The sequence below is a fragment of the Mizuhopecten yessoensis genome, unplaced genomic scaffold, assembly GCF_002113885.1.
Source record: "Mizuhopecten yessoensis strain PY_sf001 unplaced genomic scaffold, ASM211388v2 scaffold7205, whole genome shotgun sequence".
Classification (NCBI taxonomy): domain Eukaryota; kingdom Metazoa; phylum Mollusca; class Bivalvia; order Pectinida; family Pectinidae; genus Mizuhopecten; species Mizuhopecten yessoensis.
In genome coordinates, this window is record NW_018406933.1 from 8226 (window position 1) to 26358 (window position 18133).

General features: G+C 36.0%; 2 protein-coding genes across 2 annotated transcripts; one reads left to right on the forward strand and one right to left on the reverse strand.

Annotated features, from left to right (window-relative positions):
- The first annotated feature begins 2397 nt into the window (after positions 1 to 2397).
- Positions 2398 to 11556, forward strand: LOC110453257. The gene is made up of 2 exons (XM_021502143.1): positions 2398 to 6728; positions 8723 to 11556. The coding sequence occupies exons 1-2, from the start codon at positions 2428 to 2430 to the stop codon at positions 9450 to 9452; spliced, it is 5031 nt and encodes a 1676-aa protein (XP_021357818.1). The 5' UTR covers positions 2398 to 2427; the 3' UTR covers positions 9453 to 11556.
- Positions 11557 to 13580: 2024 nt separating this feature from the next.
- LOC110453258 (beta-1,3-galactosyltransferase brn-like) lies at positions 13581 to 16099 on the reverse strand. Its single transcript, XM_021502144.1, has 2 exons — positions 15906 to 16099; positions 13581 to 15509 (listed from the first exon to the last, which is right to left on the reverse strand). The coding sequence occupies exon 2, from the start codon at positions 14927 to 14929 to the stop codon at positions 13775 to 13777; it is 1155 nt and encodes a 384-aa protein (XP_021357819.1). The 5' UTR covers positions 14930 to 15509; positions 15906 to 16099; the 3' UTR covers positions 13581 to 13774.
- Positions 16100 to 18133: the final 2034 nt, after the last annotated feature.

The following is an 18133-nucleotide window of genomic DNA, read 5'->3' on the forward strand; positions in this document are numbered from 1 at the left end:
CCCCCCCCTCACTCTCTCTCTCTCTCTCTGTCAGTATGTCAGTAACACTAAACTTAATTGAAAATATTAATTAATTTAAAAATTGCCATCTTGTATATATATATTTCATTATGTTATAGGGAAAGGGCTTTACATAAGTTGGACAACTTGTGCCCGATCCCATTTGTATATTAGATGCAAATAAAAATATGTTTAAATCAAAAAAAACCTTCAATGCTTGTATTTTTTATTTCTAATGTTTAATGTTTAATAATGTTAACCATTAATGTATGGTTGGTGTTTTTTTGTCAACCCCATTAATTAGGCGAGCCAACTCTTGTTTTGTTTATTTTGAGTGTAGATTACGTAATCTCTCTGCGCCCCTGGAATAAGCAAAATTCAAGACACAAAGATAGCTGTTTGATTGGTCTCAGGTAAACAAAACAAAACCAATTGCTGGGCTGATACCTGTCCTTTGAAGATTGCAAATGGGCAATACCCGACTTCAAAACCTGTCAAATTACCGTTACGCAACTGCGAGATTCTGTTGATGTACAGCAAAGGTTCAAACTAGTCTTCTTGTCTCATCAACAAGGTTGCGCACAATGAATCTTTAATTCTGCTATGACATATTCCAGGGGTGCAAAGAGCGTACGTGAGCGCAACACCTGGGCCCGTATTCATGAAACCGTTCTCATGCTCAAGCATGCTTTCTGTGGTCAAACTAACTTCCTGTTAACACACTTGAATCATGTCAAACGATCAAAAAGTCACAAATAAACATTGAAAATAGTATTTGGCTTTACGTCTCCTTATTTTTTTTTAAATCATCGGCAAATTATGATTGGTTTATGAATTTATAACCAGGACAAGAATTTAGACTTGAGCACAAAATCCATACTTGAGCATGAGAACGGTTTCATGAATACGGGCCCTAGATATCGAGGATGTTTAAGTGTTAGTAGCTCCTGTGTTTTAAATTGGCGCTAACAGTCGTTATATTTGCTCTATTTGCATCAAATTAAAATGTTACCATATGGGTGGCCTTTCATTTCGTAGTTAGAATTGTTTTGCTCTTGTTTTGAGTGTAAAAGCATAAATAAGCAATATAATATATATATAGTACACATCAAAAATACTTACTCACAACTTTTAATTTTAGTGTAATGAAAAAGTGTTGATACCAGTAGTGTAATGAAAAAGTGTTGATACCAGTAGTGTAATGAAAAAGTGTTGATACCAGTAGTGTAATGAAAAAGTGTTGATACCAGTAGTGTAATGAAAAAGTGTTGATACCAGTAGTGTAATGAAAAAGTGTTGATACCAGTAGTGTAATGAAAAAGTGTTGATACCAGTAGTGTAATGAAAAAGTGTTGATACCAGTAGTGTAATGAAAAAGTGTTGATACCAGTAGTGTAATGAAAAAGTGTTGATACCAGTAGTGTAATGAAAAAGTGTTGATACCAGTAGTGTAATGAAAAAGTGTTGATACCAGTAGTGTAATGAAAAAGTGTTGATACCAGTAGTGTAATGAAAAAGTGTTGATACCAGTAGTGTAATGAAAAAGTGTTGATACCAGTAGATTAATGAAAAAGTGTTGATACCAGTAGTGTAATGAAAAAGTGTTGATACCAGTAGTGTAATGAAAAAGTGTTGATACCAGTAGTGTAATGAAAAAGTGTTGATACCAGTAGTGTAATGAAAAAGTGTTGATACCAGTAGTGTAATGAAAAAGTGTTGATACCAGTAGTGTAATGAAAAAGTGTTGATACCAGTAGTGTAATGAAAAAGTGTTGATACCAGTAGTGTAATGAAAAAGTGTTGATACCAGTAGTGTAATGAAAAAGTGTTGATACCAGTGGATGTCAGATATAATGGATGCTCCAATGCATTATAGGACAAAATGTTACCCGGTGAATATGTTGATAAATAAATGCCTGTGAAATGTGTTTCCTTAAGTTCCCCGTTGTCCTTAGTTATCGCTTTACTTTCACAAATTTGTATTTCCCTTTATTATTATTATTTAAAATTTACGCTGTAGTATATTTTCTCTCCTTTTTCTTTCACACGACATTCTTATCACATGAATTTTGCATATCTTGACTTATTTAAGAAGCACTCATGCATTCACTTTTATATGGAAGCCAAGTAGTCCCTGTATTTATTTAAATGTGATAATTTAATTATTGATATTTTTCGACATTTACACAGAAACCATACATCTTGTGAAAGTAGTCACTAGGTGTCGCCTCGGTCTATTTGTTGAGTTTCGTGTACCTGTTTTCGTCGCGTGACTTTTGATTTCTTTAATGTGACAAGTTTCCTTGTTTGTTGAAACTATACTACATTGTGTGTTGTACTTTGATCCCATGCATGGAAATCAATTTTAAAATCTGCTTCTTATATGTTTCAGGAAGTAGGGCTGCTGTGATTCCAAATAAAGTGGCCATGACAGCAGAAAACGTTCAAGAGTCTAGTCCAATAGGAAAAGTCGAATTGTCAAATCCTACAGAAAGAGCTGAAATGTCAAATCCAGCACCAAACGCTGAAATGTTGAATCCAGCAGGAAACCTTGAAATGTCAAATCCTACAGGAAACGCTGAAATGTCAAATCCCACAGGAAACGCTGAAATGTCAAATAAAGTTACAAACGCTGAAATGTCAAATCAAGCTACAAACGCTGAAACGTCAAATCAAGCTAAAATCGCTGAAATGTCAAATCCAACAGGAGACGCTGAAATGTCAAATCCAACAGGAAACTCTGAAATGTCAAATCAAGCTACAAACGCTGAAATGTCAAATCAAGCAGGAAACACTGAAATGTCTAATCAAGTTACAAACGCTGAAACGTCAAATCCTACAGGAAACGCTGAAACGTCAAATCCAACAGGAAACGCTGAAATGTCAAATCCAACAGGAAACTCTGAAATGTCAAATCAAGCTACAAACGCTGAAATGTCAAATCAAGCAGGAAACACTGAAATGTCTAATCAAGTTACAAACGCTGAAACGTCAAATCCTACAGGAAACGCTGAAATGTCAAATCAAGCTACAAACGCCGAAATGTCAAATCATGCCACAAACACCGAAATGTCAAATCAAGCTACAAACGCTGAAATGTCAAATCCTACAGGGAACGCTGAAAAGTCAAATCCTTCAGGGAACGCTGAAATGTCAAATCAAGCAGGAAACGCTGAAACGTCAAATCCAACAGGAAACGCAGAAATGTCAAATCAAGCTACAAACACCGAAATGTCAAATCAAGTTACAAACGCTGAAATGTCAAATCAAGTTACAAACGCTGAAACGTCAAATCCTACAGAAAACGCTGAAATGTCAAATCAAGCTACAAACGCTGAAATGTCAAATCAAGTTACAAACTTTGAAATGTCAAATCAAGCTACAAACGCTGAAATGTCAAATCCAGCACCAAACGCTGAAATGTTGAATCCAGCAGGGAAACTTGAAATGTCAAATCCTACAGGAAACTCTGAAATGTCAAATCAAGCTACAAACGCTGAAATGTCAAATCAAGCTACAAACGCTGAAATGTCAAATCCAGCACAAAACGCTGAAATGTTGAATCCAGCAGGAAACCTTGAAATGTCAAATCCTACAGGAAACGCTGAAATAACAAATCAAGCTACAAACGCAGAAATATCAAATCCAACAGGAAACGCTGAAATGTCAAATCAAGCTACTAACACTGAAATGTCAAATCCAACAGGAAACGCTGAAAAGTCAAATCAAGCTACAAACGCAGAAATATCAAATCCAACAGGAAACGCTGAAATGTCAAATCAAGCAGGAAACTCTGAAATGTCAAATCAAGCAGGAAACGCTGAAATTTCAAATCAAGCACCAAACCCCGAAATGTCAAATCAAGCAGGAAATGCTGCAATATTAAATCCCGCAGAAAACACTGAAATGTCAAATCAAGCAACAAACCCCGAAATTTCAAATCAAGCAGGAAATGCTGCAAAATCAAATCCCGCAGGAAATGTTGAAATGCCAAATCCGACAGGAAACAATGAAAAGTTTAATGAAGCAGGAAACGCTGAAATTTCAAATAATGCACCAAACGCTGAAATGTCAAATACTGCAGGAAACGTTGAAATATCAAATCAAGCAGGAAATATTGAAGGATCAAGTCAAGCAGCCAATACTGAAACGGGCGCCGTACCCAAAACAGCAAACATAATACGAGAAACATCGTCTACTGCCTCGAGATCAGCAGCAGATACTGTCAAGGCAGCAACGGAACAAAATCAGATGAATTCTGAACCAAATGCGTCAAATATGAAACCGAAAGCGTCGTCTGAAAGAACCGAACCGAAACCAGGAGTTGTTGCACCTGAAACGGTGTCGGTTGTATCAACTGGAAGTGTATCTACCTCAGAAGTGGTTGATAAGGCTCATAATTCCCCATCACAAAATGCTGCAACTGCATCTTCAAATAACCTAAAAACTGCCGAGGTAAATAATCAACATTCTGGTGTGAAAAATGTAGCTTCGAAGCAGAAACAATCCTTGTCTGAAAACAGTGACATCAAATTAACACAGTCTTCCGTTACTGAAAATAGATCACCCAGCACAGATATCGTTGAAGCTAAGCCAGTGGTTAAAGAATCTGTGCTAAAGAAAGCAAAAACAACGAAGAAAGCGGCATCTGCCATCCCAGCTACTAAGAAGAGTAAAACGAGCACAGAAAATAAGATATTGGCAAGGCTATCAAAGGAAAGTATGAACCGATTACAAAAACTTATTCTGTCAAAGACATCGAGAAGTAAAACCATTCGCAGACTTGCTCTGCGTACCTACGTGGAAAAAGCTAGAGAAGATGGAACGACTTCAGAGTCAATAGTAGGAGAGACAAGGTTAGATCAGTTCCAAATGGATAAATTCATGAAACTGAAAACAAAATTAGTTACAAAATTAATATTTGGCGTGTCAAACTTTTCCGATGGAATGCGCAAAAATGCATTGAAGGTATATCTAAAACTGAATCTTCTTTCGTCAGACTTGGAGGCTAAAACGAAAAAAGATCAAGATGCAATCAAAGTTCCCATACCCGGCAACGTAAAAGTCGGTGAAAACGTTGCACCCTGGTCACAGGAAAATGAAAACTCGGATTTTCCAATGCAGACACATGCAAAGCCAATACATCCAAACTTTCTTCAGCCGCAGCCTGATGTTTCGTCTACTATCAAAAAGGACCCAGAGGTGCAACCAACAGGAGGTAATATGGAAACATTGACAATGAACATGGACAGTAAAAAGGATAAAGATGCAATCAAAGTTCCCATACCGGGCAACGTAAAAGTCGGTGAAAACGTTGCACCCTGGTCACAGGCAAATGAAACCTCGGATTTTCCAATGCAGACACATGCCAAGCCAATACATCCAAACTTACTTCAGCCGCAGCCTGATGTTTCGTCTACTATCAAAAAGGACCCAGAGGTGCAACCAACAGGAGGTAATATGGAAACATTGACAATGAACATGGACAGTAAAAAGGATAAAAATGCAATCAAAGTTTCCATACCCGGCAACGTAAAAGTCGGTGAAAACGTTGCACCCTGGTCACAGGCAAATGAAAATTCGGATTTCCCAATGCAGACACATGCGAAGCCGATTCATCCTAATATAATTCAACCACGGCCTGATGTTTCATCCACTATTAGAAAGGACCAAGAAGTGCAATCAACTGGGAGTGAGACGGACACAATGGCAATGCACACGGACGGTAGAAGTAAAAAAGATAAAGATGCAATCCAAGCTCCCATACCTGGCAACGTTAAAGTCGGTGAAAATGTTGCACCCTGGTCACAGGCAAATGAAAACGCGGAATTCCCAATGCAGACACATGCGAAGCCGATTCAACCTAATCTAATTCAATCGCAGCCTGATATTGAAAAGGACCAAGAGGAGCAACCAACAGTGGGCAAAACAAACAAACAGCATGCTGCTAGTGCGTTATCAGCCGTCGATGTTAAAGTTGGTGAGAACGTTGCACCGTGGTCACAAGAAAATGCAAACTCAGATTCTCCTATGCAAACGCATGTAAAACCAGATCCACCATCTTTGCTTGCTTCAATGACTTCCGGTAAAAAGGACAAAGACATGCAATCATCTAGCATTCAACCGTCACAATCTGAAAATACTGTCCAGGATGGTCAAACGTCTCAGATCAATACGGTTCTCTCCCAGGTACCGGAAATATTTGTTCAAACTTCTGCGGGAGGTACAATTGGTTCACAAACTGAACAGGTTCCAGCGTCTGATCATAATGTGAACTCTGTACCGGATGAAGGCAGAACCACAACAAAAACTGCCGAAGAGCCAACTTTGCGGGATAATCAGGTTGCTGGTCCTGGTGTAGAACATGGAACAGCATCAACAAAGAGCTCATCTAATAAAGTCATCCAAACCGCGTTAACAAAACGCGCTGCTGACCAACAGACACCCACAATGAATGAAGAAGCACAGTTGCAAACCGCCGAAGTGAAAACACAGCCTGAACTTGACCTAGATAAGCCGTTCTCTGCTCCAATTGATGAACAAGTGTTGCCAGTCAAACGCACAGATGCAATTATCGCACAGGACCTACATCATCCGCTTACATCTTCTTCGTTCAGGAAGACATCTCATGTCCTGTCGACGGGTGACCACGTGCATCGGAAGGGGACGTCCAGCGGTGGTGCGATCACTGACAGGGACATTTCAGCTGTTGTTTCGTCCTTTTTCTAGTAATGAGAACCATTTTTGCTTTATAAAGGAATTTTTTAAAAGTGGAGTTTTCTTAATTCTAGGACAAAGTTGAAAGGGCTATCTTTGACAAAGAATATATTTGGACTCCAATAACAATTTTCCTGAAGTTAATAAACCGCAATATTTCAGATTTGAATTGAATAGAAAATAAAAATTAGATAATTTTAGGAATTCGGTTGTGTTAAAACTATAATGACACGACGTTTCTTTTTCTAGTAGAACTTTCTGATCTTAATGCAGATCTCAAATTTTTCGCTTAATTTGAAAGGCTGTATGATAACAAAATCCTTGTCCCTTTCAAATGCCTTACTTTTGAATGACTGTATATAAACCATTATGATGCCAAAAAAAGTAAATGACCAAAACTTATACAATTACGTAAGAAAGCAAAAACAATATCAACTCAATATAATGACTTTCGTTTTAGCGGCCAGCTTAAATGGCACCAATTAATTATCCTTGGTTCTGTTTCCCTTTTTAAACCCCACCACAAAGTGGGGGTTTTAATTGTTAATGTGTCCCTCTTTGTGTGCGTGACTGCGCCCGCCCGTCCGTCTGTTCGTCCATGGTAAAAGGTTTCTGTACAAGGCACGAAATCCTGAACATTTTAAGTTCATATTACCAAGGCAACATGGTAATGTCTCGTTCTAAACTTGGTTCATCGGTGCAGGTTTAAAGGTTTGAGGTCACGGTCAAGGTTTACCACTTTTGAAGTACAAAAGATTGTACGACCCATTAACAGATTTAGTTTTAAGTGGACATAAGTTAAAGTTAATTGGTCAAAGGAAAATAAAATCGGATTGAGAGGAAATATGATGGTGGAGATCAGGGTATATCTATGAATGCCTCTCCTGTCTCTGTTTTTATTTCCTTTGCAATTATTTTAAACATATTCCTTGTCCTGTTTGCTCCGAAAATGCCATTTTTACGAACAACTTGCGGTAGTATATCACGGCTATACCATTTTTAAACATATTGAAAATATACATATTTTAGCGATTTTTTTTTATTTCAAGCGATTTTCGCAGTTTCCTTTTTGCACTTAATTATGATGGTGCTAATTGAAATATCTGTGAGTAGTTTCATATTGTATACATTGAGGGATTGCCAATTCATTAAACCTTAATGAATCTTAAGGTTCCACAGCCCGCTAAGATAAGTAGTTTTACAGTAAATTCTTAAAATAAGAATAGATTTGAAATTAACTCTTAGAACATGATTTACCATGAAAACTTTTTTTTATCTAGATTCAGGAGACTCCGCTTTCTTTCATTTAATTTAAATCTTTTGAAAAGGATCTCTGTGACACTACTGACAATAATGAATCTACGCATTGGGAACTTTGTTATTCGTCATGATTTTTGCTTTGATAAATCAGTTTTTGAACCTTTAACATACCCTGTGGAACTTCTAGGATATAATAATGCTAAAAATGAAAAGAAATTCAACAACAGTGCAATGCGTGCAAAAATGTAATGGGCCAGGCAAGGATTCGAGCAACCTGGTAAACGAAATTGTCTAGGCCCAATTGCAATTGAGATTTATATCCAAAACGAAAGTAAGGGGCAGTAACTCTATATAATACAAAGTAACTCTCTCGTGGTTTGCTAGCAGTAGGGCAGGGATCCTTAAAAAAAGGCTAGTCAGAAATGTATATACAATAGCCGTTAACACTTCTATGTAAACCACACATGTTTATCTGAAAAGTTTGCTGGATTCGTCAACATCTGTTTCGAACGAATACCATTTCAGCCCTGCACTGCACTCGTGAATCATCCGATCATATTTGGCTGACAAAGACAATGGTATGTGATTTTATACTGAAAATATCGTAACTGCGAAATCCTCACAGGCTTTTGATTTTAAGCTGTACCAAAAACAATCGTGTCCAATAAATATATATATATGTATTTTTTCTTTTGAGATTCAAGCAAATCATATTTTAATACGCATTTTATTCCGTTTCACGCAGTGTTCCCGAGTCAATTTCACTAGAAAATATGCAGTCGCCACTTGGAACATCTACCTTTGAGACGGACGGTAAACCAGTTTCGGACCTTGTAATGGGAATCAATCATCAAGCTTCTGTAAAGGAGCGTGTGCCTTCCGTTAGTACGGAAACTGGTCAACGTGCGAATGATCTTGTCAACATTCCAGATTGGTCGAAAGCACAACAACTATTAAGCACTAATATAGCTGCTTTTGACAACCCATTGAATGAACATATATCAGGAATGCAGCTCGTTGTTCCTATGATGAGGGACGCTGCTGACAATAATGGTTTGAATAGAGAACAGATTCCTGTTGACAGAAACCGCGTGTTTTCATCAGATTCTTTTCCTTTTGTATCGCGTTTCAATGGTTTGGCAAGTAACTTTCCTATTGAGCAAACATCAGGCATTATGCAATTAGTAAATCGCAGAATGGCGTCGCCAGGAGGTATTTTTAATTCTCTCGGCGAGTCAGCAACAACGGACATATCAGGGAATACACATATGCAACTAAGTGGAATTCATGAAAATGCGCCTGTACAACCTGTGGATTTCAGTACTGTATTTTCTATGGACCCATTACAATCATCTACCTTCATGAAGACGCCGAACGTTGTTTCAACGAAAGAAAACATGCAACAGAAAACCCCCAGTAGTGCTTTAATTTCAGACAGGGAACTTGCAAGTGTTGTGTCGTCATTTTTCCTTTAACGATAATTCTTTCGTTCTGCGAACCGTAATATGTTTTGCCCTTCCTCTTCTTTGTCCATTTTGTTTTTGTCTACATTAGTGTGATCCCAACACGTTAACGAAACGGGCAGCATTGCATTGTGTGTAACTAGGTACTCACAGACTTACCGTAAATGAGTTAAAATATGGAACTTTTTCATTTATAAAATATCAAAACGTTCTATTGGGTAAGTTAAACGATTGCACCATAAGGGCAATTGACAGTTGATTAAATGTCAACACAAAGCAAACTTTTTTTAATGTCAAAAGAGCGAAAAATAATATTTGAGAGACAATTTAAAAGGAACTTTAGAACAGTTAAAGGGACCCGTACATTACGTAACCTCGTTAGTTCGTACATTTTTCTTTCTAAAGAAATCGGGATAACGATGTTTTTTTGTGAGGAACATTATATTTTGTAGAAAGAACATTTGCTAAAATAATAAATAGTGCAATAAAATAAATAAACAGTGAAGGTGTTTTTTTCAGAATTTGACGTGAGGAAAAAAAGTTTCACAAATAAATTATAGTCTTGTCAGCGTAAAGTCATGGCATTATATAGCATGGGATGTTTCATTATTTAATATATGGGAAAAACAACATCGCACTTTTTTTTTTTTTTTACAAATCGCGCTAACATCCGGACCACGAGTGATTGATATGAGTTATATAACTTGTATCATAATTGTTGTAAAATAAACAAAAAATGTATACATGTCATGTACTGCGCAGGCTTTCTATATACTTGAAACACTTTATCTGCACTTATTTTAACGGTATTCTGATTTAAGGGCTTTCCTGCTTTACATATTAAGCTAAATTATGAATGAGTTCATTTAAATTTCAGTATGTAGTTTCCTGTTGCATATCTTGTCATTTTGTCATTTCATTAATGCACTTAGATGTCGACATTCGATAATACGCTAAATGCTAAATAATACGACACTTGTATTGTACAGCGCAATTTTTTCGAATATATTTCATGGATATGTTTGCCATTGATTGTTTTTATCATAGATTGCACTCCTATATTGTGTATTTTTTTTATACTTTTAATGCACAGCACATATTTTGTAAGGTGTTCTATTTACATGTGTTTTGTGGAGGTTTTGTACCAATGCACTGTACAGCATGATTTTGGCAGATATGTATACCAAATTTCGTACAGCGCTTATTTATACAGGAGGTTGTTTTAAAGGTACGGTGCTGCACACAGCTTAATTTTCGTTACAGCTTTAACTTGCAGGCACTCAAAAGCGATGATTTTCCGCAGAAATAATATTTCGGTTTATTCACAACTTAAACAGTTACGTGAACACCACAAAACGTCAAGGAACGATTGTTCGAACCGGGAGTGGTGACCTACAGCGGTGTTGTGTGAACTTTAAATCCCGCAAATTTGTTTCATGAATAAAAAAAACCCTCGGATGTTTAATCCTGCCATATTAAAGTATTATACCGTCCAAATTTCGTTGATGATCCTAATATTAGCCTTTCACTTATTTCATCAGCTTCTTTATTAAAATAGTTGGCAAACCGAACATAATCAAACGTGTTTATCATGATCGATTATGTATTTAGTAAACCATCGATCAAGAAGGCTTTATATTGACAAAGCGAAAGTAGAAAATAGGTCGATCTACTCGTGCAAATAGCTAACCTTCAATGTCATGAACATAGTTCTCAGCAAAATTGCCCTTGGAACCTTCCTCTCTTAATTTGCCCATCCTGCAATCAACGATAGCGTCATTTTTCTGCGCCCTCAGCCTCGTTTTTAATTCAAGATGGCCGCCGCATGAGAAAACATGTAATGTCAATGCAGTTGTAAGTGGGTAAACACGCACTAGTAAGCAGAAGATTGCCTGAAATGGACCCATAAAACACCTCTTTCTGTCGGTTTATATAATTGCAATTCGGCTCAATATTGAGATAATGGACTATAATCTATTTTTGTTCAAAGAGGTGGTTTGTTTTGTAAATATTGAGAGTTTGTGAGAGTTTTAATATGACAACAAACAAATGACATAACAAGCAATACCTGCTCACAAGAGCAGATAACTCTGCAATACGAAAAGACGGAATAAAATATTTTACATCCACGAACATTTGTTTTCAATATATAGGTGTCAGTAAAAAGGACTCGACATAATTGGCTATTTTCATAGTAGATTTGACGATTTCAAAGCACAAGATACAAGAATCTTGTTTTAAGTCGCATACATACAAACAAAGCTCTTACTATTGCGACAAACATATGTAAATTAACAATAACACACTATATTACAATAAAAGGGAGATAATTACAAATATTAATAAAAAGCACTTAACAATTAAGTTTCTAACTGATTAGGAGCCCCCTTCCTACAAATGCTCCCGGAAGATGACACTTTTGATACAATAAATATATATAAAAAAGTTTTAATAAATTTTATCAAAAGCAATAAAAGTGATCACAGATAAGTAGTATTCAAAACAAGTTAATAAAATACATAGTTAATAGTGAAGGAATACTTGTACGACATACAAGAATTACTTGTGGAATATACATGCAACGCTAATATAGCAAAGTATACAAATTTACAGAATTTACACTAATATAGTGTGAAATCAAAAGTGATGCCGAAATAAATAAACAAAATTTGTCAGGTTCGGTAAAAGCTTTGATAAATCAATTCTGATTTTTATAAAAAAAAAAAGAAGTATAATACAGTTAAAATAAATAAAATGTAGTTAACACCAACAGTGTTCTGAGTGTAAACATTAGACCGGTATTCGAACTCTGGATTTTAAAAGGCTATAATATTGCTTATATTGCTCAAACAAACTGTGCTACTTGTTCAATATACTTTTTTGGCCCAATTGCAATACAAAAAAATATCAAAAACGAAATTAAGGGGAGGTAGCTGAAACTGCAGTAGAATTTTTCTAGTGTTTTAACTGTAGCGGGACAAGGATCCTTACCTACCGATAATTTGATAGACAATCTATACAACAGTCACGAGTTGCAGAGTCTCTTTCTGCCACAATGTTCTGTACAAACGAAATTAAAGGGACGTTACTGAAACTGCAGAGGAATTTTTCTAGTGTTTTACATGTAGAGGGACAAGGATCCTTAACTACCGAGAGTTTGATAAACATTCACAACAGTCACGAGTTGAAGAGTCTCTTTGCTGGCTGATCATCATCAACGTTCAATAATAATAATAATGAACCTTTATTGCACGAGGATAAAATAACCTGTTTAGACGAGGCTAATCTATCAAAGGGGTCGGCTTGCTAGTAAGACATGAGAGGTGTTTAAATACATGGTAATTTGGTTGCTTACAAAACAGAAACAGAAACATATTTAAAATTATCACAGAATGCACAAAATTTCATGCATATAGAGCATCATTAAAAGACACGGGTCAAATATACATACATAAAATGTAAAAATTGGCATAGCTATACGCTAATATAGCATAGAGTAAAAAGATATATTATTATTTAAGAGTTCAAATAATGGCGTACAAGCTTCTTTTTGAACATAGAAAAGACTTTTCATTTTTTCATTTCCTTTGGAAGTTCATTCCATTGATAATTGCCGGATTCATTAAACTGTTTTGAATAAAACGCCGTTTACAATCGACGAGCTCAATCGCGTAGGGATTTTTTTTAAGGGATTCCTATTTAGTATGCAAGAATTGTATAGGCTTATTGACAGATTTATGTCCAGATTTTTGTTTTATTATACTTCAAACAGTTTAGAGTTGTTCGATTTTTAATCAATTTATTAATCAAATCACCTATGAATGTAAGCGTTCATTATGGCACTACATCGCGGAATAATATCAAAATGGAAGAACGCAAAGTAAAAAGGCACCAAACGTCAAGCCATAGTTTAGGATTTATGTAACAAAGTGTTGGAATTGTGTTTACTGAAATAACTTTAACCTTGATTAATCATTTCTGGAAAGAAAACCATACACTGTAGGATTTGATGAGAAATAATAAAGTTGAAATAAACAATTTCATCAACAATAGTGATTCTATCTCCCAAATTTAAATATTGTTTGTGTTTTAGGTCCTATTAACAACTATGGTCATTTAAGGACGTGCCAGGTTTTGGTGGTGGAGGAAAGCCGGAATTCCCGGAGAAAACCCACCGACCTACGGCCAGTTACTGGCGACAGCCCAACGTCAGGTCTTGAACCCGCGACGGATACTGATAGCTGGAAAACATGTTTAGATATATTTACTGTACTGGACGTTCTGACTGGTACATCCAGGTGTAACTCTACAGAAATCAATATCGGGGTTCCTGGTCACGTCCCAATAAAACATAATTTCGTGTGTGAAGTGAAGGGCGTGTCCCCGTCTCGATCAATACGTTTATAACTAGATTTACCCTGATGCTGAAATATTGACAGGCTAGCATACACTCCGCTTGAGTGATACATCAGACTATCAATTGGTCTAATTCCTAATTTCTTAGCTACAATTCCTAGATAAGAGTCGTCTATACTGACCAGTGTGACGTAGGGGATGGCCAGCTGGAATTTTAGAGCGGACATATGCGACATTAGAAAGGCGCCACCTGCTAAATATGGCGGCCAGAATTCGTGTGGATATTCGTCATAAGATATGTACCACTTTGAAATATTATCGCGATACGGTTCTCCGCACGGTATTAACAAACCGATATAAAGATTATCGATAATCTGTTGAGGCTGTCGCGATATATCGTCGATATGTGTCGTAAGCTTATCGACATTAACCCGAATGTCATCGTCTATAAAGAGCACATAACTCGCAGTAGGACAAAACTCCATCGCCCAATTATATCCCATAATAGTCTTATACGTGTTATTTCTGTAGGAATCCAAGAAATTCTCCTGAACTATATCCCGGAATTTTCTTGCCTCGTAATCAACAAACACCTGCGTTTCCTCTTCTGTAGCTGCTAACAGAAACACAATCTTTATCGTTTTTCCGTCGCTGTATTCCGCTCCCCATGTTTTCCTTATTTTCCTTCTCCAGTCGCGATTTCCCGCGGCGGATTTCACAAGAATTAGTAATTTGTGTTTCACTTTTGGGTCAAACCTGCATTTTCTTGCTCTGTACACATAGGTAAATTGTCTCGGATTTATAGGTGCAATATCGGAATAATTTGTTAAATCGTGTTCCTGAATTGTGTCTTCAACAAACGATTTTATATCAAAGGCCAAAGGATAGTCTCCAATTTCCATATAATACGTTTTTGAAGGAAATATTGTCGTTACCGGCATCGGAGTCGAGGTCGCTAGAGCGGTTGTTTGAATGGGGATATTACGTGTAGTTTCCACGTCAATGTGAAGCGTGTTATCGATCGAGATCAGCAATAAGTAAACGATCAGAAAATATACACATGTAAAATATATCCCCACAATACCTAATCTCCGATAAGCGCAACAAATGTATCTTCCAAATCTTAAACTCATATTTCAAAGGGACAAGCAATTATTCTGTGTCGACGTATACCCGTTAATATACATTACATCGTATTGTTTCCACAAATTGTTTCGACATCAAAATCCAGTGTAGTTCAATGAAGCGGTCAATCAAATCTCCAGCCTTTCCTTGTAAATTATGTGTATTGCATGGATTACATTTGCGTTTATTAAATGAAGGAAATATGTTAAATCCCTTGTTCTACTTTTCTTTCTTTTTTTCTTTTTGTAGTGCTGTGATTTTAAAGACATTAAATGAGTGTCGATGAATATTAAAGTGACAGCTAACGAGCCATTCTAGGTACAAAAGAGTTCCGTTACAAACCATTTCACATAAAAATGCTCATGGTCATTCGCGAGGGGAGCACTTCAAAATCCAATGTCCTTTTGAATATTTCTCCTTTGGGCAAAATTCTATGACAAGTCACGTCCATTATTCTGCAGTTAATTGGTTAGTGGGAACATATCACAGTGGATTTGATCATGAATCCGAAAGACTGTTTTCCGAATTCCGGAAGTAAAGGGGATAACTCTTCATGAAAGAGGGAAACATAGGCCCTCATCCGGTCACCTGTAAAGCAATTGAAAATTAAGGAAAATAACATATTTAAATTGTCCAGGTATTGTTGTTTGTTTGAATGAATATATGAGAAGGCGTGATGAGAATTTATCTTTATCTCATTCGATACAGCGGTTTGACTCTAAGCGGAAATTAATTAATAAACAGTTAAAACCTTAATGAATTATTCTAATTCTACAATGAGTTAGAGATTCTGTGCCAAATCTACAACAGGAATATGTGTTAAGGTCACATTCGACAACATAGAGAGGCAGACTTGGTGTGAAAAATTAAAAGGTTTTTCACTAAAAAATTATACAGCATATTGGTACCCTCTGCACATTTATCTATTAATGAATACGGAATATTTTGATATTTTGAAATTTGTAGAAAAAAACAACAACTTACCATTGTACTGCTCTGAAAAGTATATCATCGCTAATTTTTGCAGTCTGTCACGACTGGAAGTGACGCTGTCCTCAGTTGATGTTCTAACCGGAAACAGCTTCAATTTTAGTTTCACGTTCTATACGAGCCCGTCACCAGGAACTGTACAGATCTTATATGAGCGTTTGTATTATAGTCAGTCAAAACAGTCTGCTCTTTCGTGTTAGAGATAGAAAAGACAATAAACATCCTGTCCCAAAACCAGGACACAAATTAATGTCGCCCTTGACCAACACGGGCACAACGGTATAGAATGTTACAAATTAACACGTGTACTTTGCGGCGTTTGTTCAAACAGCAGACAATACTCGCCGGGTCTCGCGGTCAAAATGTGGGTTACCCGTCACAAATGAATGAATGACAGAAGCTTGAATATAAGCCCTTGCATAACATTATAAATGTGTATACTTTGGACCTCGACTCAGCCATGCTTCAAAAGTTTAATTACACTTAAAACTATATTTTAAGTCATATTTTTGTCCAGTACAAGCCGAAATAAAATATTTTTTCATATTTGATATATCATGGTAATCATTTTAAATCAGAGAAAATGTATTTTATTTAAAAAAATCTTAAAATTTCTCTATTCAAGTTTTACATAAATCGTTATATATTATATATATATATATAATGTTTATATACATTTAGTCTTTAACAAGGCTTTAAACAATTAAAACGATCTGTGTAAACTTAAATCAACTTAATTATAAATTACAAGGAAATATAATCACATCTTTTCATCAATATTATACGTTTATGTTGATAATAAAAATAAAGTTGACGTAGCATTTGAAAAAAAATACCGCGGAATAAAATACCTAATAAAGATTTTGCAAGTTAGGTTATTTTTTTTCTGAATAACCAGTCGGTTAGTCGGTTACAGGCTAATTTAAATTTAACGCATATTCACTACAACATAGAGCCTTGTTAGCTTGACATGTTTTTTTTTTTTTTGTTTTTTTTTTGTTTTTTGTTTTTTTGTAATTTCCAAAGACTTTAACCAAACGCAAATTCAATCAATGAAAAATACTGTGTATGCGTATTCAACATGTGAATATTTGCATAATCAATGTATTCAGAACTTTATAAGCTTTCACTGGGAAAATTGTAATTTCGGGTATTTGGAAATATAAAATAATAAGCTGAAAAGCCTATTTGGGTTTTAATAAAATCACTTTGAGTTTAACTCATGACCTATGTAATATTTCAAAAATTGCAATCGTACGCTATTTATATACAAGAATCGGTTATGACGCACGCACCGATATAGAAACATACATGTGTATATATACTAATTGCATGTGCCGTAGGACAGGTGTATATACCAGATCGACCGGTTAATTAATCAATAGGAATATTCAGATGTATTTTAATTTTTATTACCCTACTTATCTCTTCAAAGATACGTTCTCAATGGGCGCACTCGATTATTATCTTACCTTTGTGATTTACTGTACTTGTCAGTCCGAGCTTTGGGCGTACTCGATTCAAATGATATTACCGTACTTGTCCGTGATATTTGCTACAATGCAGTTCATTACCGTATGTGTTGCAAATGCATGTTCATAAAACTTTTGGGAGGTACTCGATTTACATGTCTTTTTAATCGGGGCGTACTTAATTTAGAAGTACATTGTATGATTTTCATGCGCTGTACTTAAATTTTGGGCGTACATTTCTGTTCCGTGTTCCCGAAAAATACGTATTTTTAATTCCTCAGTTTATATGTTAATTCCAGGGGGAAAAGTCCAAATAACTGTTTTCGATTGTTTCTGCACAATTGAATTGAGCAGTCCACTAACGCTAAACAGTATCCATCCATACCCCGGTTTTCAAAGTCAGAAAAACAAAAACAAAAATACATTTTGAGCATGAATTGTAAACCTGCATTCATAGGAATCCGAACAGATGTCCGTTACAAATATTCAGGATCTTATATATTTATTTAGTTATTTTCATGTTAAATAGTTCTTTAAAAATATTTCAAAATTGAACGACCCGGTAAGTTAACCAGGCTTTAAAAAAAGGATAAGAATGAGAACTGCTGATGCAATCAACTACTGCACGCCCCAAGCCCCTTCAACCCCGCCCCTAGCTCCTCCTCCCTAATGAGAAATTCGGTATAACGATATTTTTCAGACAAAATTTAGAACTTGGTGGATCTAGAGATAAAAGAAAAAAAGGCAGGG